At 44.4% G+C, this 26348-nt stretch overlaps 1 protein-coding gene across 3 annotated transcripts in view; it reads left to right on the top strand.

Annotated features, from left to right (window-relative positions):
- DSP (desmoplakin) overlaps positions 1-26348 on the top strand; it is a 248517-nt gene that overhangs the window by 97763 nt on the left and 124406 nt on the right. For all 3 annotated transcript variants that reach the window (XM_078688070.1, XM_078688071.1, XM_078688072.1), the window contains exons 6-9: positions 17597-17647; positions 23449-23610; positions 24661-24765; positions 25646-25741. In XM_078688070.1, coding sequence (XP_078544196.1) covers positions 17597-17647; positions 23449-23610; positions 24661-24765; positions 25646-25741 — 414 coding nt within the window. The remainder of the gene's footprint in view (positions 1-17596; positions 17648-23448; positions 23611-24660; positions 24766-25645; positions 25742-26348) is intronic.

A 26348-nucleotide genomic window follows, 5' to 3' on the forward strand; every position in this document is an offset into this window, starting at 1 on the left:
GTGCGATCTTTGCCACCAGGTTTTGTCCGGTTCCAAGGACAACGATTTGGTGGCCGTTGTCAGGTGGCACACGGAGCAATTGGAGCATGGATAGTGTCTGGTGACCCTTAATTTTTTTTTTTTTTTTTTTTATTAAAATGTATTAAGCGCGCATACGCCCAAAGGCTTCTTGGCGCTGGAAAGAGATAAAAAACATAACAAGGGTAAATCAACGAAAGTCTCTATTTCAAATATGCCTGTGTGAATAAATGCGTTTTAAATGCCTTTCTAAATGCAAGAAACTCCTTGCACTGCCTGAGAACTGGCGGCAGAGAATTCCACAGGGTTGCTGCTAAGAAATGAAAGCTACTACCTCCCTGTCGTTTCTTCTTAAAGCGAGGTACCTCAAGTAGGTCTTTGTGGGCTGACCTCAAGCTACGTGAAGGAACGTATCTGCCAATCAGCTGTTTAATAAAGGAAGGGCCCTTCCCTTGCAGAGCCTTAAAAATAATACAGCCAGCTTTAAATTCAGCTCTTTGAGCCACAGGAAGCCAATGCAAAGTCTCTAAGCCAGATTTGATCGAGACCCATTTGGGGACGTTACAAATCAGTCTCGCGGCTTGGTTCTGCAGATACTGCAGTCTTCTAAGTTGGCCTATAGGTAGGCCTAAATAGAGACTGTTGGAAAAATCAATATGGGAAAGGATTAGGGCCATGACCACCTGGATTAGGGCAGAGTGGGTGAGGAGGTGTGCGATTTTCCTGATTTTTCTCAATTGGAAAAAACCAGAAGACACCACCGTACCGATCTGAGATTTTAAAGAGAGATCCTCACTAATAGTAACCCCCAAGCTCTTTACTGTTTGTGATTTCTTTGGGGGAAGGCCCATGTCCATGGGCCAGAAATTGGGGCTCCAGCCAATTTCACTCTTACCGGGCAAAATCAGCTCGGTTTTCCCCGGATTTAATTTTAGATGGTTTAGAGACATCCAATTCTGGATCAGAGTCATGGTTGATTGAAAATCCTCCACAGCATTTGGGGAATTAAGTGTAAAAACTAACTGCAGGTCGTCTGCATAGTTATATACAATGACTTTGTGTTTGCTCAGAGCAAAAAGAAGGGGCCGCATATACAAATTAAATAATAAAGGGGAAAGGGAAGAGCCTTGAGGGACCCCACAGAAGGAGTTGAGTTTAGGAGCTGAAAAAGATCCTAGACAGACAGACTGGGTGCGTTCAAATAAGAACGATTTCAACCAAGCCAAAGCAGAGTCTCTAAGGCCTGCCTGTTCGACACGGTTGACCAGAATGGAATAGTCAACCGTGTCGAATGCAGCAGACAGGTCGAGGAGCACAAGGGCTTGGTGAAGGTTATTATCAGCATTGGACCTCAAGATGTTCTGGACAGCCAATATGACTGCCTCGGTAGAATGGCCAGGCCGAAATCCTGCTTGGTTGGGTTGCAAATAGCCCGATTCCTCCACAAAATTTGAGAGGCAGTTGGTAACATGGGCCTCCAACATTTTGGACAGAAAGGGCAGCAGGGATATAGGCCGGTAATTCGTGAGGTCCAATGGATCCACACCAGGTTTCTTCGTGAGGGGTATCAATAAGGCCTGCTTAAAACTACTAGGAACCGTCCCTGAGATGAGCGAGTTGTTAAGCAGGGACATCATACTGTTGGGAATGGCACGACCAATTTCCTTCATAATTTGAGGGGGACAGACATCCATAGGGGAGCCAGATTTGACTCTGGCTAATAGCTCTGAAAAGACTTTCAAGTCGATAAGGGGAAAAGAATGTAAAGTTAGGAAATTAAAAGAAATGTCATCCACAGGGGCACACGTTGGGAGTGTGGAGATGTGCTGTTTGATCAATAAAATCTTTTCATTAAAGAAATCATTCAGGGAGTTGCATAGTGCTTGTGTAGGAACAACCGGAGGAGAAGTTCTTTCATCATTACAGAGGTCGTTCACTATCCTGAAGATATCCTTTGACTTATTGGTGGAATTTAAAATTTTGGATGAAAAATAGGCAGTTTTTTGGTTTAGTAGTACTTTTTGGTATGCCTTTCTTGCTAGGCAATAAGTAGCCCTAGCTAGGGGGCAATACTGAGAGCGCCAAGCCCTTTCCAGTTGCCTCACTTCCAGTTTTAATTTTTTTAGCTGAGGAGTGAACCATTTATGTGCATCTTTACTCCTAGCGCTGCAAAGGCGGGTAGATGGAGCATAAATGTTAATCGCAGAGGAAAGCCATTCTTTAAACCGAGAATCAGCCTCCTCCACGTTAGTACTCTCTAGGGGAAGGGAAGCATTTAAAAAATTTAAAAACATGGGCATATCCATGGAGGTCCATTTCCTAATGGTCCTGCAGGTTTGTAGCTTAAATTGAATATTCTTATCTAGTTGGAAAGAAAAGCTTATACAGTGGTGATCAGACCAGCTGCAAGGTTTTATATCTATTGAGGAAATAGATAAATTCAACGACCAAATTTGGTCGAGACTGTGACCTTTCTGATGAGTCTCAATATCAATAAATTGTATCAAATTGAGATCATCAAGAAGTTCCTTTGTCTCAGCAGCTTGTGGGTCTGACGCTGTATTATCAAACCAGAAGTTTAAGTCACCAACCAAAAGGAGTTTGGAATGGTTGGTGACCAAAGGAGCCAATGACTCAGCTAGGGTAGAAGGGAATGTGGCCATATATTGCGGTGGACGGTACAATAGCACCAGTACAAGTGTTCCATTGGGGGTATCCAATTTAGTAACTAAATTTTCTGTGTTGGGCAGAAGCAGAGATGACCCTTGGTAGATTCCATGCATCAGTGATACTGCGTGTAGGCAAGGACGCTGGTTCTTTAGGTCTAGTGTGCACCAAGGAGTCTCTTAGACTACGACCTTTTCTAAATGAGAAGAGGGGTTTTGGCCAGTCCTTCCTGGTACTGGAAATAATTTTCCAGTTTTTATTAATGGATTTTTTCATCAGGTTAGACAAAGTGCTATGGGTAGTAACACATGTAAGGGGTGGTTCCTCCACAGTTCTCATTTGTGGTTCCGTGCCCGTTTGAATCCTTTATTCAGGATATGATCAGGGTAGCCTCTTTGTTGTAACTTTTCAGTCAATTCGGTAGATTGTTGTTTGAAATCGTATATGCTACTACAGTTCCTCCGAATCCGTAGATATTGCCCGTAGGGCAAGTTTTCCTTCAGTGGGCGTGGGTGAAAACTGGAAAATTGTAATAAGTTGTTTTTTGAAGTCGCTTTATAGTGAGTTTTAGTGGTTAATGTTGTTCCACTATTCGTTATCACTATGTCAAGGAATACCACCTCCGTGGTACTGACAGTGTGGGTGAATCTCAGATATCTGTTGATGGTATTGATCCATCTGAGAAATTCCATTAGACGTTCCATACTCCCTTTCCAAATGAGTAGCACATCATCTATGTAGCGCTTCCAAAAGGATATGTTTCTGATGAAGGGGTTCGTGATGGATTGAATATTCTTTGCTTCAAAATCAGACACATATAGCCCCGCCACACTCGGGGCAAATGTACTGCCCATTGAGGTACCAGAGCATTGGAGGAACAGTTGTCCCTTAAATGCAAAAATGTTCTCTTTGAGTGCAATAGTCGCACAGTCTATTATAAATTCTTTGGGGGTAGTGTACTCCCAAGAGACTGAATTGAGAGCTGAGCTTAGGACTTTGATCGTCTCATCTTGTGGAATACTCGTATACAGACTCTCTATATCTAGGGTAGCCAGTATTATCGAATTTGGCTCAAAGGATATAGACTGTAGTTGATGGAGTAAGCTCTTAGTATCCTTCAAATATGTGGGTGTATTTGGAACAATGGGTTTCAAGAACTGATCACAAAAGGTGGACAAGGGTTCTAGTAGAGACCCAATTCCTGAGACTATAGGTCTTCCCGGGGGTGGCAATTTATTTTTATGAGCCTTAGGAAGTGTGTAAAAGTAAGGGACTATACTTTTGCTAATAGACAAGAAATCTGCCTCATTTTTTTAAAGATAACCATTCTGTTCAGCTTCCTTGACCATGGTGGAGATTCGGTTTTGGAGATCAGCCGAAGGGTCATGAGTGAGAGGAACGTAGTTATTGGTATCATTGAGCAGACCTTCACATACTTTCTCATAGTCAACGGTGTTCTGGATGACGATACCCCCGCCCTTATCGGCGGGTTTAATGGTAATTTTGGTGTTGTTCTTCAGTGTCTCAAGTGCTTGGTACTCTTCAGCCTTGAAATTCCCATATACCTCAGGATTTTGACAAGTTTCCAAATCCAGGAACACTGCTTGTTCAAATGCTGTGATGGCTGCTGGTACTGTATGAGGGGGCGGTGTGAATGTAGATTTCAATCTGAGACCCGTATCGCCCTTGCGAAGATCTGCATTGGGGTCTTCCTTTCCTTCAAAGAAGGCCTTTAGTTTCAATTTCCGAAAAAAGTCAGTTAGTTCGCAATGAAGCCTGAATTTGTCTGGGCGGGCTGATGGCACGAAGCCTAGACCTTTTTCAAGGACTTGTTGTTCAGTGCTTGTTAGTTGTAGATCCGAAAGATTGGTGATTAGACTTGTTGGTTGCTTGTTCCTGCTTGTGGTGTCTTGCTCCTGGTGTGGTTGCCGACTGGGTCGTCTGTCTGCCAGGATACTTGGTTGGTTGTCCGTCTGCTTTTGCCTCTCCCTCTCCAACCCCTCTCTAAAAAAGGCTGCTGGTATTGATTCTGAGGGGGTGGTGGTTGGTGCCAGCCTGGGTTCCAACCCATCATAGGGAACTGGGGATGGGGAAAGGGGAAAGGTGGAGGTCCATACCCGGCAGGTGGTACTGCTGGCCAATTGGGTGCATGGTTGAAAAATCGCTGATTCCCTCGATTCCCTCTGTTTCCTCGTCTCCTTCCTTGTCTGTTGGAGCCTGTACTGGATCCGCTACTGTTGGAGGAGTTGTCATCTGTGAGGTCTGAATCGTTATTACTTCTAGTTGGGACCGTGAAGTTTGGGTCAGCATAAGGATAAGTTTTGTTAAATTCAAACTTTTTTAAGTCCTTTTGAAATTTTGTTATTTTAGCCTGCAACAGATTTTCTTTATACTTGTTGAGTTCCCGATTAATCTCACCGAGTTTCTTCTTATAACCGGTCACTGTCGTTCTGAATTGCGATTCAGTTTCTTGGATCTCTATTAGTAGAGCCTCTGAGAGACGTAAGGCAGTTTTTATTATAAGAACGAGCCAATCTCGCGTGCAATGCCATGCGATCATGGCCCATTCTCTACGAAACGTGGCATCATTCAGAAAGATACGCGGTGCATTGGTCACCAGGAGGCCTTTCGGTGCAGAGTCTGATGACAAGTACTGTTTCATAATAGTCCCGTGTAATATAGTTCTGATGCGGTCCCGTTTTTGTTCGGTCAGCTTCTCCCAGTCTGAAGTATGTGCTATGGGTTGCACTGGCAGTCTGACTGCGTTCGCCGTGCCTCACCGAATATTGTTTAATTTCTTTTAGAATCCAAGGCTGCAGACCAAAATGGGGTTTTCCTGGAATGCTCTTTTGTGACAAATATCCACGTTTGCTGCAAAAAAGGTTCCAGATCATCCTCTTTGGAAAATACCAAAGATGAGGATCTGAATTTATGTTGGTTTGCTGCTCCCCAATCAGTTCATCCAACTAAACACTAAGCTTTGAAGAGCGTCGCCTGTATTCCATCTAAGGAAAATGTCTTTCTTAGTTTTACATCCTTCCTTCTCAAATCCACTGAGAAACCAGCATGCCGTCCTGTGTGCAAGACCGGTGTGAAATGAACTTAGTTGAGCAGGGCACAGCAAAGACAGTACACAATGACGGGAGGGAGGCAACAGGCAAGGGCAGGTGTTTGAATGATTGGGTAGGTGTTGGTGCGAAGATAATACAGGGGTGTTTGCAGTGTCCGGGTAGGTGCATTGAAAGTATTTGACAGGGTGAACGTGTAAATACAGGGTATGGAAAGATGCATGATTGGACAGAGTGACTGGAAGACAGGATGAGCATAGAGGTAGAGGGATATGGAAGGCGTTGGCAACAGGAGCAGGATCTGAAGGTTTTCATAGACAGTGGTGGGGGTGAAAGGCAGTTCTAGATGGTGAAGGGTTTGGAAGGCATACAGGGTGCAGGGCCTGGAAGTTGTTAGTAGAGATTGTGCCACCCAGGAGGCTTTTATAGACATCGGAGGGTCTGACAGGCATTTGCGGAGGGTGTAGGATCTGTAAGATTTTCAGACAGCGTAAGATATGAAGGGCAGTCATACAAGGTGTAGCTGCGGGAAGATGTACATAGAAGATGTGTAGTTTGAGAGTAGAGGTTCTAGCAGACAGTACTCGGGGTGCAGGTTCTGTAAGGCAGCCACGGCCTGTACAGGTAAGAGCTGTGGGACCCAGTGAGGGGCATTTCGATGGACGATGATGAGGGAAAATTATTTTTTAATTTTTCCTCCTCATCGTCCATCGAAATCCCCGGACACACCGCTCTTACCTGCACGGGCCGCGGCTGCTGTAAGGTAGTCTAAGAGGCTGCCTGATTTGGAGTGCGTTAACTTCATGTGCAGGGTCTGTTTAGTATTCAGCGTATGCACTATAGGTAAGGTAAAAAAAGACAATAGGAGGGGTTTGAAGGGATGAGGGAGGAGGGAGGAGATGAAGTCTAGCAGGCTGTCATACAGGCTGCAGGATATAGCAAGGGATTATAGAGGTTTCAGAGATGGGAATACAGTTTTTGAAGGTACAGAATACACAAAAAATACTCAGAGTGTAAGGTCTCGGTGGCAGGCATAGAAGGTGCAATGTATGGAATGTAGTCATAGAGGGTACATGGTATGCAAGGCCGCCATAGAAGGTCAGGGTCTGTATGGCAATCCTAGAGGGTGCAGGTTCTGGAGAGCCTCCATCTAACGTGCAGGGTCTGGAAGGCAGTCGTAGAGGGTGCAGAGTACGGAGAGCCACCATAGTGGTTGCAGGGTCTGGGAGGCCGTCTTAGAGGGTGCAGGTGCTGGAGATCCTCTATTGGACGTGCAGCGTCTGGATGGCAATCGTAGAGAATGCAGGTTCTGGAAGGCCACCGTAGAGGGTGCAGGGTCTGGGAGGCCGTTTTAAAGGGTGCAGGTTCCGGAGAGCCTCCATCAAACGTGCAGGGTCTGAAAGGCAATCGTAGAAGGTGCAGGTTCTGGAAGGCAGCCATAGAGAGTGCAGAGTACAGAGAGCCACTATAGAGGGTGCAGAGTCTGGGAGGCCATCTTAGAGTGTGCAGGTTCTGGAGAGCCTCCATCGAACTTGCAGGGTCTGAAAGGCAATCGTAAAAGGTGCAGGTTCTGGAAGGCAGCCATAGAGGGTTCAGAGTGTGGAGAGCCAACATCGAGGGTGCGGTATTTGGAAGGCTGTCATAGGTAATGGATGGTCTGGAATGCTGCAGTAAAGATTTGGGGTCTTCAAGGTGGTTAAGAGGGCGAAGGATCTGGAAAGGGATCAGTGAAGGTGCAAGGTCAGGAGGAGCGTTTGTAATGTTTAGAAGAATACATTATTTAATAATTTAAGTGGGTTTCAATAAGTGCATAGGATTGGTAAAAAGTGGGTGCAGTTTCTGTAGGGGTGTGTACGAGAGGTGTGAGTTTAGGGTCTGGAATGGGGTGTAAAAAAACGACTGGATTTAAGTCAGAGTGGGGTTAGGAACTTGATCGGAACACAAGATTTAGTAGGCCATGGGGCTGGAGTAGGGCGCCACATTAATTTCAGTAAGATGTGGCAGGACTTCTAGGCAAATGCAGGTAGAGTGAAATTTATTGGAGAAGGAGAGTGAGTGGTGTTAGCACGAACCTTACTTCTGATCAAGGCACCTTAAAAGAGTGAATGCCGCCATCTGCATTGCTGGAACACTTCTAGTGTAAGCACAGTCGAGTTTGAAAACCTTTTCCCAGGAGTTGGTGCCAGAGAAAGTTAGTCCCTACTTTAAGGAACATGTCCATCCTGGAATGTACTGCCCATTCTCATTATGGGTGTTGGGAAGTGGTTAATAATTTTACTGATTTCAAGGAGTGTTTCTGTAGAATGTACCTACTTATTTAATTGTTGGTATAGAGCTATAGAGCTTTCTTGTGAGTAGGAGCTACTTCGTAGCACTAGTGGGTTGAAAGAAGTTCACCAATGTTGTCCCTTCTTGCCAGACAACTGGAGATTGTGAGATCCAGTACTTTCCAGAGCTCCTTCCTGAAGGTCATGGAGTGAGTCAGACCGCCTGTGATAAAGACCAATGCATTTTTGGCATCAACAGTGCATCAGAGGCCAAACGCTTTTAGGAGAAAGGGATCAATCCAGGGTATCAGATCCCACTGAAACCAAACTGAGCCAAGAGGAAGGCATATTGCTTTACTTGTGCTTTATTCGCTGGAGGTTATTAATAATGAGCTTGGAAATGGAGCCCTCGCCGCAGAATTGGGCAGGCATTAGTGAGTTCTTTGTGAGCAGAGGCTGCTCGGCACTGTGGGTTGGCACGGCGGGCTGGCACCCGATACCCACCAGCGCCGCCCTCTACTATCCAAAACAAGCAGAATAACAGCCCTGTAAATTGCGGCAAAAGCCGTTCCTTCGAGGCGGAAGCGCGAAGAGTAAAACAGCGCTGCACCGTGCAGCCTGCACGGTGGATTAATTTTGGCTGCACATTTCAAAGCAGTGGCGGGATTCGATACCACATAGCTGAAGAGGGGGGCAGGGCCTTTGAGGGTGGAGTCCTTGCGCAGACAGGCCCACAAAGGTCGTGGTATCCCTGGAAACCACATGCAAAGCTGAACTTGGCGCAGGCCCACGGTTTTAGGGCAAAGAGTAAAACAATAGGCCGGAGAAATATTTAAGGAACCCCCCCCCCCTGGGCTGCGGTCGGCTTCCTCTGAACCAGATTTACATTTTAGCACCAGGTGTAGCCGGCGGCCGGAGGAGAGAGTGTTATATATATATTTAATAATCATGCAAACACGGCTTCCTCCCTTTCGCATCATCTCTGTGAGCAAGTTCTGGCGAGAGAAAGGGGACGTGTTAATGCTTGTTTTCCAAGCATCGCCGCGTCCGTTCTGCGACAGTGAATGCATTTCTTGTAAAGCCAATTTTACTGCCGTGATTCAAGAGAAGGCGACTCCACTGGAGGAGTTGGAGGGGTGTCCGAGAGCCTGTCCTCAGTGTGTACCCTCTATCCTACTACGGGTGCTTTTTGAAACTAAACATTTTTATTCTACTCCAACACCCCCATAGGTCTACGACTTGTTGGAACATTTTGTTTTCGGTAGGTTATGGTGTTAGTATTTAGAGGTTTGTCGATGCTGAATAAAGGGAGAGTTTTCGAGATCGTGAGCGGGGAAGCATAAACAGCCTTCACCACGTTGACTCCGCCTCTCTGATTTCTTAATTAAATGGTTAGTTAGCCTTTTCACCGTCCCTAGCTTTGAAACGTATTACCATAAAATAAAAGTTAGTAAGCACGTCTTACTTGTTGACTACAGTTATGCGGATCAGGGAGGCACAATTTGAGGCTCACCTTTCCACACAGCCTTAGCTTTCGGATTCCTTCCGTTTTACATGTTTTTAGAATTAAATTAAAAGACTCCTAAACCTGGCATTTATTGGGGAAAACAAACAATCATTCGAATCAGGGCTCATGTGCTGCCTAACCTCATGGAAACAATCTGATTGACCTAGACGTGAAGGCTACAAAGTGTGACAGTGATGATTGGTATTATTAGATGTCACTCATTCCGATTCCCACCTATCAGGAGGACACTGCTGGTATTGGCTGGAAAGGTAGTGAAGTATTTAGAACGGATGTAGAATGGTAAACCTGGAAGCCATTTGATCGATAGGCACACACAGACAGGTAGACACGCACACTGACAAAAAACTCTCTCTGTGTCTCTCATAGGCATCACTCAGAGTTCTCCATTTGCGGGCAAAATAATGGCATGTTTATCAGCAAAGTAGGAAGTGATCACCACCTCTAGTTGACTATGGAGTACTTATGCTTTCCTACCTGTTTACTCCTGAGGCTTGTTTAAAAGGGCACCAATATCTACTGGCGCTTTAATTGACTTCGTGGAATGTCAAGCCACTTTCTTAGCACAGATGAGGGACCACCCAGTGGCAGATGTAGTCTCTCTTTGGAGTTGAGTGCCGAGAGACAGAGACTTGCCACATAGCTTTGCCAAGGACCTAGTGTGTGGTTAAAAGCACAAGTTTGTGATCTGCCCTATTCTCTCTGGTGTCTGGCCTGCACATTCTCACCTATTGCAAGTCATTCATTTCAATAATACCACCAACTGGTTATCTCATAATAAAAAATGTCTGCTTCTCCGTATATGGGACATGTTTTTAAAATACAATTTAGAATTGGAAGGTTAAAATCCAGTGGGGAGCATCCAGCTCACCAACCGCAGTTGTACTGAACTATGCAGATCTGAATTCACAGTATCGCGAATAGTTGGAGCTATATTCCAGGTCAGGTGTTGGATTTGTTGTTCTTCAGATTATTGAACGTTTTGAATGATTCTTACCATGATAGTGGACCACGTAAGAAGCCTACTAGCTGAATAGACACATAGATTTGGACTCACTTGCCTCTGAATTACTGCTCTCTCATAACCACTATGTACCAATGAAGGTCACACCCTAATTTCGTCCACATGACAGAAACCAGCCTCTTTCCTTGGTTGCAAATCTGCAAAGCTGTAGTAGCTGCTCACACCCACCTACAGTTGTCCATAAGTCATGAGGGAGGTGTAATAGAAGGTGGTTTCCCTTTAGCCTTCTGATAATTCGTACCTTCCAACCCCTCCCAGGAAGTCTTTTCTGCACTTAAGAGACCATAAGCTACTCGTTGCCAAATAACATAATCACAGCTAACTACTGGCTGTAGTTTACAGGTAGAACACTTATAGGCCCACTGCACACGTCTTGAATAGCTGATCTCCTGGCTTCATTTGCCATTCTGCTAAAATATCACAGGGACTTCACTTGAGACCCAGTTCTTCACCATCATCCACCTATGTACAACCTCATCTGTCCGCAACCCACACTTTACGAGTCAGTTGCAGAGGGTTGGCCATACACTACACCAGATGATTACTAAAGAGTTTCTGTTTTCAGGTAACACCCAAACAAGGGCCAACTGGCCATACCACCTTTTGACACCTTTCTCCTCAACAAATTGGCAGAGCTCAAGCTTCCATCCCAAACAAATGTGCAAAACGTTTGTTTTTGGCATCTCTTCAACATCCACACCCTAGCACATCTTGGCCTACTTTCCCATCCTACCTCTTTTTAACAAAGGACAACAGGCATTGTGTTGACATTCAACACTCTAATAGCCAGCACAACCTTAAAACTTGACATGCTAATAAGAACAAATTAAAGAAAAATACGTCCACACCCAGAACTCCACACCCTGTTTTCTGCATTAAGTATAAAATGGATGGGCATGTCCATAAAGAGCTAGAACAAACAATCCGAACAATAAGAGAAACTCTAGAAAAACAATAATAAAATCGACTTAATCAGCATTTCCCAAAACTCAAATTGACCAGTTCCAAGAAGGCAACTAGACCTGTTCTACCTCGTCAATCTACAAACACCAGTATTACCACATATCCAGCTCTTGAAGACCACAATTATAGGCATATTGCAGCATGTCCCAGTGCTAACAAATGTTGATCCAGAATGTCATGTCAGTACAGGTTTGATTAACGCGACAGTCCAATCAAACTGTGAGCTTTGGAAAAGCCTCGAGTGTCATGTAGTGCGTGGTACTGATGTGTAGTCTTGCCTGTAGTCTATCAGAGACGTGCAGGGCTTGCACCGATGCAGAATGCACAGCACAGAGGCACTGCCCTTAAATCCTGGCTGTATGGTGCGGAAATTAACGAGAAGGGGGGAGTTGTAAGGTGGAAAAAAGGGGGTGGGGCTCTAATGACAGAATGTCCCCAATGGTCTGTTTCACAGTGTCACTGTCTGTTGTTGCCTGTAAGATGGAGAGTAGGTCATCCCATACGGACACAATGGGGCATTTCCGCAATCCACTAGCTTCTTCCCGACAGAGCGTAGTGCTTCCGCTCTTCCTCATTTAAAAGTTGCCACGCCCTGGAGTGCGCTTGCTTTCCAGTGCATATCAGTCATTTGATGTGCCATTAGCAACGCCATGACAATGAAGTGATTAGAGGCACCGCCAAACGTATTTATATAGGTCCATTAAGCCGCTGGCTACACAGTTTATGTCCGTGCAGTCTGTAACCTTGGTAACGGTGTCTGTGACCTCTGTCCAAAGGGTGCAGGCAATCAGACAGCTCCAGAACATATGTAACCTGTCTGCCCCAGGGGCGCATCAGCATGAGCAGTCGGTGATGTCGCAGAGTAGATTTTGTATAGCTTGGCTGGGGTAAGGTATGCCCTATGTAGGCTGTTATGTTGTATATATTGAAAACAAGCATTACGGGAAACCTTCCAAGGGTGCAGCAGTATTCTATCCCATTTCTTCTGGGCCAGCTCGCAGCCAATATCATTCTCCCAAGCCCGTCTGAGCGACACCTGTGGGTCCTGGGCCTTAGTAAGCCAGGTGGCCAGCACCTACTGTGATAATGTGTGTCTCCACTGTGCCCCACAGTCGGTCCAGTTCTCTTGTTAGCTGCCTATATGTCAGGAATTGGCCTGCCCGGAGGCCCATGTGCTTCATCAGTTTGTCAGAGGGAATGAGGACCTCGTCATGGACCAGGTCTCCTCGAGTCTCCGATTCCGAGAGTTGCACTTCCTCATGACTTATTTGCATCCGGAAGGCCCAAATGGAGCAAGAAGGAATCTCCCGAGCATATTGTGGCATTTCCAGCATGACTCGCAGTGCCTTTCTTTAGCTGTTGTACGCCACTCGTAGGAGGCCGATACGGGCCATGGGCAACACTGCATTGGGGAGAAATAGTTCTCGCACAACTTGAAGTGCCCTCTTCTTGTGCTCCATGTCTGTATCTGCTAAATGGTGCCCTGCCAACCAGCGGGTAGGCAGCTGTAGTTGTGCTACCAGGTAGTAGTGCTCAAAGACCGAGGTGCCCAACCCTCCTCGCTTTATCCGGAGCTGCAGTTTGGCCAGGGCCACTCTGCACCTCCCCTTGTTGCAGATGAGGGTGCTGAGCATTGCATTCAGTGATCTGAAGGTGCTCCTGGGAATACCCACTGGCAAATTAGTGAAATAGTATAGGAGTCTTGGGAGCATCGCCATTTTGAAGAGAGATACTGAGCTCCTGTACTGTAAGGGGGAAGGGAGCACCAAAAGGTGATTTGGGGCCAGAGGGAGGCAATCGCCTTTGTGAGGTTTCCTTCTATTTAATCTTGGAGTGAGTGGTATATTTTAATGCCCAAATATCAGAAGGTGTGAGGTTCCCATTGGATGGCCTGGGTGCCCACCTCAGTGTGCTATGGGGGCATTCCAGGTGGGACAGGAACAAGCAAGTCTTGGCCCAATTAATTCCTAGTCCTGATGCAGACTGAAAGGCATTCAGAATGTGTGCTATCTCATCTACACCCTCTTGGATATCTTTAACATAGGCTTGGACATCATCAGCGTACAAGGAGACTACATGTACCATGCCACCGAGGAGTAAAACCCCACGTGCAACCTGCCTGACAGAGCCACTGTACAAGTGGCTCAATCGCCAGGGCAAAGAGCGGGGGAGGCAGAGGACACTCTTAACGCTTGCCCCTACCAACTGGGATGTGGGCCGATATTCACTACCCTGTTTTCACCCTCACTGTGGATTCAGCGTCGAGCAGTTGAATCATGCCCTGCAGCCTGGCCCTTATGCTCATTGTATCTAGTACTGCAAACATATATCCCCAGTCTAAGGTGTTTAATGCCTTTTCAAGGTCCAGGACCAAGCAAGCCGCAGGCTGCTTAGGGCCAGTGCCGCAGAGTCTAATCCAGCAGTCTGTGCATCCTTCAAATGTTCAGGTTTGGGGATCTATTTAGTATGAACCCATTTTGGTCCAGGTGGACCAGGGTCGGTATGTGCTCTAATGGAAGAGTTGCTATAACATTGCTTAGGAACTTGTAATCACTGGCCAACATAGACAATTGTCTGTAAGAGGCAATCTTGAGGGGGTGCCGTCCTAGCTTCGGGAGTGAGGCCTGGAGGGCTTCCCAGAGGGTCGAGGGCTACTGCCTGACAGAGAGGGCAGTTGTGTATAGTTCTAGCAATGTAGGGAGTAGGCCTTGTAGAACTCAGTGTACAGTACATCTAGGGATTTGCATGTAGGGGAGTTGCGAATGACGCGTCGAACTTCTTGTTCCATAAGGGGGCTGTTCAGAGTTTCTCTTTGTTCCTGCGTCACCTCTGGCAGATTGATCCCGCAGAGAAGGGAAACTCTTGAACCTGGGATTGGCATTCCTCAAGTTTTGGATTATATAGTGCACAGAAGTATGAGCAGAACATTATGGATTTCATCCCCAGTTGTGACTACTGACATCAGAGTAACCCAGAGAGCAGTCACTGGGGTAGTGGACATTGCGCACCTCAGTAACCGCGTCAAGGGGCGGCCTAGCTTGCCGCCTTCTGCATGCATTATGGCCTGATATGCCCCATAATCTATGCATCGTAATGACTCTAGAAGGTGGGCTTGACAGTCTCTCTGCATGATCAATTCGTCCCTCGCAGAGGCGTCATCATGTGCGGCGCTCTCAAGGTGAATGCAATGCCCAGGCATTAGGGCCTCCCATTCCACCAGGCACGTAATGGCCATCCCACTGTTGTCAACTAGAATGTTCTGCTATCTAAACATGGCTCAGCGCCCTCAACTTCACACTAACACTGGACATCTTTCTAAAGTATTTCTAAAATTGGGGAGAGGATGTAGCCTTACGGCTAGAGCGGTCGACGTCGAAGCTGGGGAACCGGGTTTGAGTCTCGGCAATGACGCTCAACATCCTGTGATTCTGGGCAAATCACTTAATCTCCCCGTGCCTAACAAAAATGAATGAGCACTTGTGTAGCAAAACACGTGCTATGTAAAGCGCTCTGATATCAGATATCTTCGGGTCTAGTTCGCGTTATATAAAACTCTAAAAACAATAAAAATGGCTCAAGCTTTACTGGTTTCTAAAAAGCCCCCCCCCAAACTATACTACACCCAGAACAACCCCTCACCTAAAATCTACTTTTCTCTGGGTTAGGTCCATAGAAAAAACATCGCAAACTCTTCTACTAACTTGTTAACACATGGCTGGTTACATTAATATTCTGATTAAAGGTGGGCCAGCAACACTAAAAAAATACTCAAACTCTCATATGTCTCCTGGGCAAAGGTAAACTGATGTCCTGTTAGTTCATGACCCAGTAGTAACTTGTGGTATTATGCACCACACTGTGCCCATGCACACTCACCATTTGCCTGTGGTGTTTTAGATTGGCTCTTATTATTTATTTTATTTTATTTATTTAAACTTCTAATGCGCAACAGCTACCCGCAGTGGGTTTCCCGGCGCCAGGGCTCTTAAATGGATGAGATAATTTTTTCCATAACCAAACCTAATGCATCCACATCCCACAGTAGACCCTTTTCAAGCTCTATTTGGCATCTGCCGAGCTATGTAGAACTGCACAAAGGCGCAGAACCAATCGATTCATATGCCGTTTGATATCTCATCTATCACAGATATCAAAATACTGTGGGCCTGCCTGTCTATTACTGTTATCATCCAGTTGTGTAAAGGTCAACTGTTCCTAATCAAAACGCATATAGGTATAACCCAGCGGCTAATTGATTGATACTATATCTTGAGAGGTAGAATTTGCATACAGTGAGCCATCTTAGGATACAGTCTCCCAGTGTCTTGCTGAAGGCGCTTTCTTCTCATCGTAGAGTTAACTAATTTTGCCATCTTGTAATGCACATCCTTGTTGTATTCCCATATTGACTGTGGTGCGACTAGCATCCACAGATCCCATGATATCCCCCATTAAAAGGCAATTGCCTTGGTATGTGGGTGTCTACACCTTGGACTAAATCTCAGTGGAAATCAAAACCTTCTGGACACGTTATCAACAAACACACGGCCATTTCACTTAGGAACCCACTCCTAGAGCCACCAGGTCTCAAAATGTGCATTTATTAATTATTTTTTGGGATCTCGACGAGACCGGTATCTCCTTTCTACAAGCCATTCTAAACTTCTGCAAAGAGACATTTATCATTTTTAGATACCTGAAGAAGGGTGACCCCAAAATACATTAAAGCTTGGTAGTAAATCATTTTAATTAAGTTTAACATTGAACAGCATTAATAAAGATTTGGTTGGACTCTAATTAGGTACCAAGTAAATATTATTTATGTGACCGATAGGAGATTACTTTTTCTCTCAACCAATTTCAAGTGCAGACCTGAAGTCACTCTGCTTTACTACTTTCTGGTACACATCCAGCGCTTAAATGTGCTTATTAAGGGTTATATTGTATAAGCTTTGATGATTGCAAATTCATTTTGCATTTCTCCCTTGTATGGAGAACTTACCTGTTGTTGATACAGCGCTCTGATACCCTAACCGGTCATGTTAACGCTATGGAAAACTCCAAAATAAAACTCCTCATAAAGGAGGCAGCGTGTTGTGAAACGGAGACACAATTCACGCTCTGGATTGTGTGCTTGTTTGCTATTATTCACCTAGAATTCCCAAAGTTCTTTCTTTCACAGGGCGCATTTCCGGTCAGGAAAGTACTTACAAAGTTGCCATCTGCAACCATAAAATATGAGTTTGTGTATTTATTTATTTATTTATTTATTCAGAGTTTTATATAGCGCGAACAAGATCTTTACAGATATCAGGGCGCTTCACAGAAACAAGGGGTGAGGATAGTATGAGGGTGAGGGTGACGCAACATAATATTGGGTGCAATATAAAATTCTGTAGCATGATCGGATAGAAGTCATGTGCTAATAAAATATCAATAAACAATCAAATAAGCGATAATATAAGACGATACTGAGTCTTTCATACAACTACGATAAAATCAGCAGAACTTAGGCTAAAGGAATGGCTTATGACAGTATCTAAAGGTTACAGGGAGCAAGGGGAAGGGGCATCGAGATACAGCAGGCTAACGTGAATAGTCTAATAATAGGTAGTGAGTGAGTAGCATAAAAGGATCGACTAACCAGTATAGAATTATGGCAAACAAGAAGAATAAACGAATCTAAATCAAGAATAATATGACATTATTTGACATTAGACAAACATGTGTGGTGCCTAAAGCAATTTTTAGTTTCATAAATGTACTTTAGGAATGTGAGATTCACCCTATCTAAATTTGTGAATAAATAACTAGAATTTGCATCTGTAAATTACTTTTGATGTGCCCAGTGTATTGCTCAGATGTGTAGAAGACGTAAAATGAGCCCAGTGAAGTGAGACTGACCCTTTCCTATTAAAAAAAAATTGTCTTGCCATGCAACAGGCATGTTATATATTGTAACTTCCTGTGTTATTGTACCATTGTGAGGTAAGCAATTGTGCATGAAATGTTAAAACCAATTATTTATTTGCATGATTCTAATTACTTTAGTTTCTCTTTTTAGCGAGAAAAGGGAGCAATCTACCAGTTGGAAGAAGAATATGACACCTTATTGGTAAGTTTAAGAGTAACCCACAGCCTCAACATTTGTAAAATCTTTGTTTTCCATTTTTAGCTGCATCTGTAACCTCTGCCCTCTTTAGGGCTATTCTCCTCAGCAGTGAATTAGGACCTCAAATCTTTACTGCTTAGCAAACAACTATTTCAACATGCTTTAAAGCTGACCCATGCTTCACAAAGCTCCAACCCCCCTCTACAGACTCTTTCATTACGGTCACCTGACCCAGTCAGTCCCTATTTTGGCACTGTCGTCTTTACCATAATGCTGTACTGTTATGTTCTTATTTTTTCATTGTCCTCGATATTGTAATGCTGTAGTGTTTACACTTTTAGGACTGTGTTTGAGACACATGTATCGAGGTATTTCGCTCGAGTTAACCTATGCTCACAACTTGTAAAGCTTTCTGATGCTTTTGGGTCTAGCTAGCACTATATAAAACTCAAAAATCAAATAAATAAATTACACAATCTAAGTTAAATAAGCAAAAAACGGTGAACTAATGACAAACTATTTGCCTGCAATAATAATTTTTCTATCCACAAGAACCCACAGAGAGCGGCATTAATCTGTCGGAACCATGACTGGGGGATAGCATATGGGTAATTCTGCAGTTGATAGAACACTCAGGGCAGGGAGACCATCTTGAAGATTTCTGACCTGCCTGTCAGTGACAGCGGCAGAAGCGACCAGACCAGCACCTCCTCTATTACCCACGCTAGTGCTGACGCCAGGTTATGGCATCACAACCGTTCCGTGTCCGGCGAGATATACTTTCCCAAATATTTGAAGCCACCACTGACTAACGTTAGCCCTACGCCATCTCCGCAGTCCCAGCACGGCCATTTACAGGAAACACTACAGCTTTCGAGGCATTCATATAGAGCCTCGACGTTTTGCTGAAGATATGCATGATTAGTAGAATGCGTGGCCCTGAGGTCTGTGGGTCAGTAAGGAAAAACAGGACATCGTCCGCATAGAGGGCGATTCTATCAGACTTGTCTGCAGTCCACTCGAAGCCCCTCACCTGGGAATCAATCTGAACCCAGACCCCAGCAGCTTCATTGCCAGCGCAAATAACAATGGGGGAAAGCTGACACCCCCGCCTCATGGCCCTACGGATCAAGAATTACTCCCATACCGCGTCTGCAATCTGTACCGTCGCTGACAGATCAGGTTATATTACCCGAAAATAGGAAAGAAATCTGGGACCTAGATTTAGTCTCTGGAGAACGTCAAACAGATAATCCCATCTGACGGAATCCAACACTTTGTCTTTAGCTGCCAGAAGCCCCTCCGTGGCGATCTGCAAGAGCCAAAGCACAGTACACCGCCTAATGTCATGGCGTGTGGCCCAGTTTGGCATGAAGCCTGCCTTTTCCGGGTGGATGACATCTGGGCTAAATTTCACAAGCTTGTTGGCCAAGATCTTGGCAACAAGTTTCACCTCCATGTTTAGGAGGAAAATAGGGTGATATGAAGAGTGCTCCTACAGTGGGTGAACCGGTTTAGGAACGACCACAAGTTCCGCGTGTCACCAGTCTGGCGGGAGTGATGCTTCCTCAATGGTTGAACAAATCAAGCCCAAGAGATGCTTACTCAGGCCAGGTATATAGGCCTTAAAGAATTCGCACAGGAATCCATTGGAGCCAGGAGCTCTCTCCTTTCGTAACCACGCCAGGGAGAGCGCCTCCTCTGTAATTACCTCCTCCAGTTGAACCCGAGCGGTGTTTGAAAGGGCCCGAGGAGGTAGGGAATCCACATGCTCGACAATTTGGGCAAGAGTCAATGTCTCCTTCTGGGCATACTCTTCATAAAGTATGTTGCAAAGTTCTGGGCCACCTTGTGGGGGGGGGGGGCGGGCTGACAGCAAACCCCCCTGCACATCCAAAGTACAGGTATAGAGAAATTGTGGCCTGACACAGCCAATGTCTCCTCATTGGTATATCCGGCTCTGTGCTCCTTCCAGGCCAATTTAGCATCCTTCCGAAGTAAATGGTGGTGCTGTTGCACTAGCGCCAACTGGTGCTGTGGAGTGCCCCCGTCCGACTGACCACCATTCGCCTCAAGGGATTGCATCCTCTCTTTGAGGTCCATGAGGCCCTGCTTCGACTTCTTCCCTGCCCAGCACAATGACTGATATCTATCCCACACTAGATAATCTTGTGGGTGCAATAATACATTTGATGACAACAGCTGTTTTGAAACAATGCATGTTGGACTTGCCATGTGCTTCCAAGAGGTTGTCATGAAAACAAGACATACATCGTCTCTGAATGCGCAAATATTATTATTATAAAATATCTGCTAAACGCAACTGCAACCCTTAGGCTTCCTTGCGCTGCAGGACATAAGCCTGACCTTCCCGAGGGGGAACTACTGCCTGTAGATCCATGTTTTCAGGAGTTTCTTGAAGGATAAATGCTCATGAGAGAGTCAAATGGGCGTTGTTGTATTGTACCACAGTTTGGTTCCCTGAACTGAGTAGACTCTGCCTCTGGCTTTTGCTTTCTAGTGCCTAGGAATCTTGAGTTTAGGCATAGAGGCTGAGCGGGGTAATCTGCCTGGTTGGTATGGAGTAATCGTATCTTCCAGGGTGTTAAGTACCTGCTGGTAGACAATCATGTGCATCAAGCGCGCTACTTTAAAAGAAATTATCTTTTTCACTCGTAACCAATGCACGGAGTCAAGGACTGAAGACACGGAAGAACTCTATTTCTGTCCAAGCCCTAGTTTGGCAGCTGCAGCTTGAATTAGTGTGAAGCACTTTATGGCCTTCTCAGGTGTGCTGATGAAAAGGGCATTACAATAATCAATCTGGTTTATGATGGTGCTGTGGATGATCCAGGAGTGCCAGCTGGTTGGAATAAGTGGGAGGATTTTATGTAAAGCTCTCATAAGATCAAAGCAGATATTGGATGTCTTATTTTCATGGTCTACTAACAAGAGGGTGGAGTCTAATTGTACCCCCAGATCTCGTACAGGGTCAACCCATACAGGAATTGAGCTGTCTCCTGTCAGTCAGAAATAATTTAGATGACTGACTTCTGCCCTCCTCACCTGGCAGAGCATAGTCTCCATCTTTCTAGCTTTAAACTGTATCGAGTTGCTTCTAAGACAATCAACTGTTCTGTTCATGCACTGGTGAAAAGAGTTTAAGGACCCCTCGGATCCTGGGTTGAACAAGACAATCCGCTGTGTGTCGTCCGCATGATTAATGCAGTTAATTCCCAGCCAATGTATGAGTTTAATGAGAGGCTGGAGGTATACATTAAACATGGTGGGACTGAGAGAGGAGCCACGCTGGACTCCCTACTTTAGTGCAGTGAAGCTGGAACGAAAAGGAGGAAGTTGTACTGCCTGTTCGCGGTCAGCTCGATAAGAGCTGCACCAATCGAAGGCTTTTCCCACCATACCAGCTTCCTCCAATGTCTTGAGCAGGATGGAGTGATCCACTGTATTGAGTGCTGTGGACAGGTCCAGAAGTACCAGAACCACTTGCTGACCCCTGTCCACAGTCCTCTGATATCATCAGTAACTGAAACCAGAGCTGTCTCAGTCCCATGATGAGGCCTAAACGCAAATGGGGCCACGTGGAACCATTTACTGGCATTAATATGGGTCGATATAATATTATTGATATATCTTTGTAATACTTTTATTGGAAAAGGTAGCTGAGAAATGGGGCCCAAATTAACAAAGTCTTTAGGGCTTGTGGATGGTTTCCAGTCCTTGGGAACGTTGCAGTGGCCAGAGGAAGATTACAGACGTATCTTAAAGCCTTGGTCCGCTGTGGTGCAAGCACCTTCCAGGATTTTGGAATGAGTGGGTCGAGCGAGGAGCCCAAAGTAATGGCTCCTGCCAACTCAAGAAATTCTTCTCCATAACTGGAGGGATGATCTCAAGCCTTTGAATCCTGTTATTCTGCTCCTGTATGGTGGATTCTATATATTACGGGTGTGTTCAGGTCATAGAGGCTTTACTGAGTCATTTATATTTAAATTATGTACAGTGTTCATTATTTTGTTCTCCAAAAATGAACTAATCCCATTACACATCTCTTGCGATGGTATGATTCTTTGTGTGGCGAAATGTGGGGATTGCAATGTTTTTACTAAGGAGAACACCGTTTTGGCCATATATAGAAAGTGTACTACCTGTTCAGCAAAATAGTCTGCTGTTACCTTTTTTAAGCTGTTCTTTGTAATCTCCTAATACCAATTTCCAATTTTTCTCCTGGTCTTGGTATTTTTTGCATCTGGTGAGGCCCATGCTTCCGTAACAAATAGAATATCTGTCCCTCTGTCCCCCAGTAAGAGTTTAACTTCTATGGCATGTTTACAGAGGCATCTGGCATTAATAAGCCCACGATGGAGGATTCCTTTTCCTTTTGGTACTATCCCTGTTGTAGTTTCTGCTGGGGTGAGCTTGCTAGCTTGCTGCTAGCTCGCACACCTGGATCGTGGCCCTGAAGCTCAGCAAAAGAGGGTCTCAGGGCAAGAAGCTCTTCCCTTGTATAATTTCTCCACTCTACTTAAGTGCTGGGGTCCTGGAGAGCTCCGTGCTGCGGGGGAGAACAGCATAGGTGTTGGTGCTGTGCGTGGTCGGTGTGCGGATGGGTGCAGACAGGCTTGCCTTTGGCACGCCAGCGGCATGCCCTCAGTCCGTCTCCTATTAAATAGGGTGAGATTTGCAGTGTGCAAAATGAACTAGAAGGCCTACCAAGATGGTGCCTAGTGGGAGTGCTTCTGGCGTGCCTAAAAAGGGCCTCCCCGTCAGCGAAGCTTAGCCAAAATGTGCAAAAACACAATCAAGCAACAGTCTAGCAGCAGTGGGTTATTCCTAGCAGCAGTTGTTTTTAAATAAAAGTGGACGTGTTCTGGCTTGTAGTTTTAAAGTGCAGATTTGTAGTACACACTGCAAGGTTTCCAGCAATTCACTTATCAACTATTTTTAGGGCACTATCATTAACCCAAGTTAAAATAGCATACAACATAATCAGATAAACTATAAAAAGGCGGTGTGATGTTGCTTACTTTCTGCTCCAGTTCCTCTTGATTGGTAGTGTACACTTGGTACTGATACTTAAGACATCTTGGCTGCCGAGAGCTCTTTTTTTCTGGGCTCCTTTTAATCTTGTTTGCTCTATAGTGTCAGGTTTTGGCAAATTACTTTATGAATGAATAGGTCTGTATTGCATCAAATACACTCACTCTTAGTCATTGTTTACAGACATGCGCAGTGAGCTTCCAAGGTCTAAATAGAACATTTGAAATGTGATTTTGATGTTGCTTTACTTTGTGAAAGATGTGACATAATCCAATAAAACGTATTCTCATATGTGTTTTTTGTGTGAATTAATAGCATATCGTAAAATTTACAGCTCGTTATAAACTGCTTGTTTCTGTTTTTCTGTGAACTGCATCTAATCCCCTAGACTCTGCCTCCAAAAGATAGCTTCCAGAAGGGGACACATGGATCCTCATTCATTTGCCCCCTTCTGGAAGCTATCTGCAGGTCACTTCACTGGCGGTACAGTCAGCATGTAGTGTCTTTGGACCATGCTGGGCCAAACCAAACTGCAGAGAGTTTCCAATTGCTGATTCTATGGCGGTGAATTCAGAGGTCCAGTTTCCCACAATCACTCAATCTCAAGATTTTCTGAAAGACTAGAATTTTTGTTTTCCAGCTTGTGACTGACCAGTGTGTGCACATCTTACAATACTACAAGGCTGGGCCATGAGGAATGGTAGACTTTCTGCCACTAACATGTAGTGTGATTGATTTACCCCTGCTAGAAATCATCCTTTGAAAAAATGGATCAACTGCGGCAATTGCAGGGCATCATCCAGGCAACTTCCAAGGAGATCATGTGGATCAACGACCGTGAGGAAGAGGAACTTCTCTATGATTGGAGCGACAAGAATACGGACATTGGTAAAAAGCAAGAGTCATTCTCGGTAAGTAGCTGCAAAGTACCACCGGAGGGTCGCTGCATTAAATCAAATCTTATTAAATCCCTATTTCTATTTAATTTTGCTGTTTAAATCCAGTAAATGATATAGCCTACCATGTTGTGTTCTTCTTTAATTTTGGGTCATTGCGCATACCAAATATATTTCAAACAAGACCTAATCTACTTACCATTTCTCTGTAATAGTACCCTTGTCCCGTGTCTGCTGGACAGATACTAAAACAAGTAGGTGAATAGCTGCAGGATGACTTGCAAATAAGTAATATCTTTATAAGAGTAGTAATATTCATTGCAAAGTACAAATAAGGTACCGATGGTTTTGTAGCTAAAACGTGTAAATGGAATTCACCCTTTTATCATGTGCTCTAACATGATCAATTTCCCAAGAGAAACAAATAACCCCTATTTTTTAATATGTCTTTGCTTTTGTTGTATTCATTGCCATTTGGCCTTACATAAAGAATAACTCCCTCTCTAAACAAATTCCCAGCTTTTGCCTTCAAACTGGAAGCCATAAACTCCAATAGAGACACATGGACGTATGTAGTCCGGTATACGTTGAGATAAGGCATCATGTCAAATGTTTTCGAGGAGGTCATTATTTTCTCAATTTGGTACACTCTCACCTCTGTAGTTTCCCCTAGTAAAGGCACGTATCGTACATGTGCCTTCACAACCATATGAGCAAGAGGACTGCATGTATAGCATTCAAATTATGTTAATATTGTACGAAAGTTGACCAAAGAGCCAGTTGGATATTATACCAAATAGATTTGCCAAACTCATAATATACAGTGCATAAAAATGCTCATAGGACACTTAACGTTGAAAAAAGGCATTTGAATTCATCTGTGAAGCCTTTCTTTCTCTGTGAGGGTCCACACTGTGAGAAAGGTGTTGTCCTGCAGATGAGCTATATGAGTCCGCTGTTGTCCTTCACTGACCTTGGCCTTCTTCAGGCATCACTATTTAACAGGTCACATTTGTGTCTGTATTTTATAATATGTTGATTTTTACCTTTATTTTTTATTGCCAGAAACTTATGAGCCAACTGGAGGTGAAAGAAAAAGAACTAAACAAACTGAAGCAAGAAAGTGACCAACTAGTTGCCAATCAGCACCCGGCAGCGGACAAAATTGAGGTAACTTTTTTTATTTATCACAAAAATCATCGATCTGTGCTTTTCCTCATGTACTTATGCATGTATAAAAGTACATTAAAAAAAGAAAGCAATGGAGTGGCATTGTGCAAGGGATGATTTTTTAAAACTGTTTTCTTGTACTCCTGTTGTGAATGTAAAAATCAGTTTCAAATGTTATTACCCATCTGTGAAACTGTTGCCAAGGGAAGATTGGCTATACATTTATTGGAGCTGGTAATAGACATGTTTCTCCTGGGGTACTGGAAATGAGTGGCTGACTGCAGCGCCATGCTGTTTTTAAGGGGCAGTGTCCTTCCTCGTGCTCCTGTACCACTAAACCTTAGTCCCTGTTTGGAAAAGTTGGCTCCAAAGCTCATGAAAAACACAAGTTCCTGCTCACCAGACTGTCTTATTATAGAAACCTCTCCTTTTCACCCTGTTTCTCTGATTAACTTTAGCAATAGGTCCCCTATAAGACGCTGAATGAAAATGTTTAAACACCGTTGATTTAACTTGTGCACCACAAACCTGACACAAGTAGCAGTGTCCTCTTTCACCACAGCACCCCTGCTCATGACTACTTTAGTGGACAAAGGACATTGGCTAAATTCCCCAGAATGCCAGTACACACAACACTTATTTGAGCCATCTGGCAAATACACAGAATTCTGGCACTAGCCACATCTCAATCTACAAGCACTTGAAAAAGTCATGGTGATCAGAAGTATGCTTTCAAAGATCTAGTGAAGAAGTAGGGCTTGTAAGTCACAGTACTCAGTATGATTCTTGCTGCGGCATCCTAATAGTCGTCCTCCATTAGAGGCCACTGATGTGGGTTTCCAACGCTGTTGATTCACACATGTTTTCATTATCTTTTCAGGCATACATGGACACTCTACAGACACAATGGAGCTGGATTCTCCAGATCACCAAATGCATTGATGTTCATCTGAAGGAGAATGCCGCATATTTTCAGGTATGGTCCTGCACATGTGGTGTAAATTGGTTTTATCCATGAACATGATACTTTTGAATATTGTGTAAGCATTCAGGAATCCTGCACTGAAAGTTGCAAACATGACACAAATGTTAAAAACTGTGTGTACTGTAATAATCCTGTTCATTCTCTATGGTTGACGAGATTGACACATGACTTACTTGATGTTGTTCACAACCCATCTCCTAAAGAATAGATCTGTGACACTGATTAGTCCACTAGAAATCTGAGGTACTACCAGCAGAACATTAAAGATTCTGCTCTCATTATTGACCTCGTTGACCGAGGTACCCAGATGTGAAATGTTTTTACATGTCCCTCACCTATATCGAGCCTTGGTTGCGTATATCTTTCGGCTCTCATCGGATATACTTACAGGACCACAAAAGTTAGGCTGCCAACCTCAAATCCACACTCCTGAAGATTGAAATATTTGCCTGACTTTAAGACCCTGATTTAGAGCTTGGTGGGCGGGGAAAATCCTCTAATTTGTGAAATAAAATAAGCTAAGAGGTGAATACACCAGCTACCTACGTGATGGTGGAAATTCAGCAAGTGGTCCATCTGGATTTACATTTCCTCTAGA

The sequence above is a fragment of the Lissotriton helveticus genome, chromosome 4_1, assembly GCF_964261635.1.
Source record: "Lissotriton helveticus chromosome 4_1, aLisHel1.1, whole genome shotgun sequence".
Taxonomy (NCBI): Eukaryota; Metazoa; Chordata; class Amphibia; order Caudata; family Salamandridae; genus Lissotriton; species Lissotriton helveticus.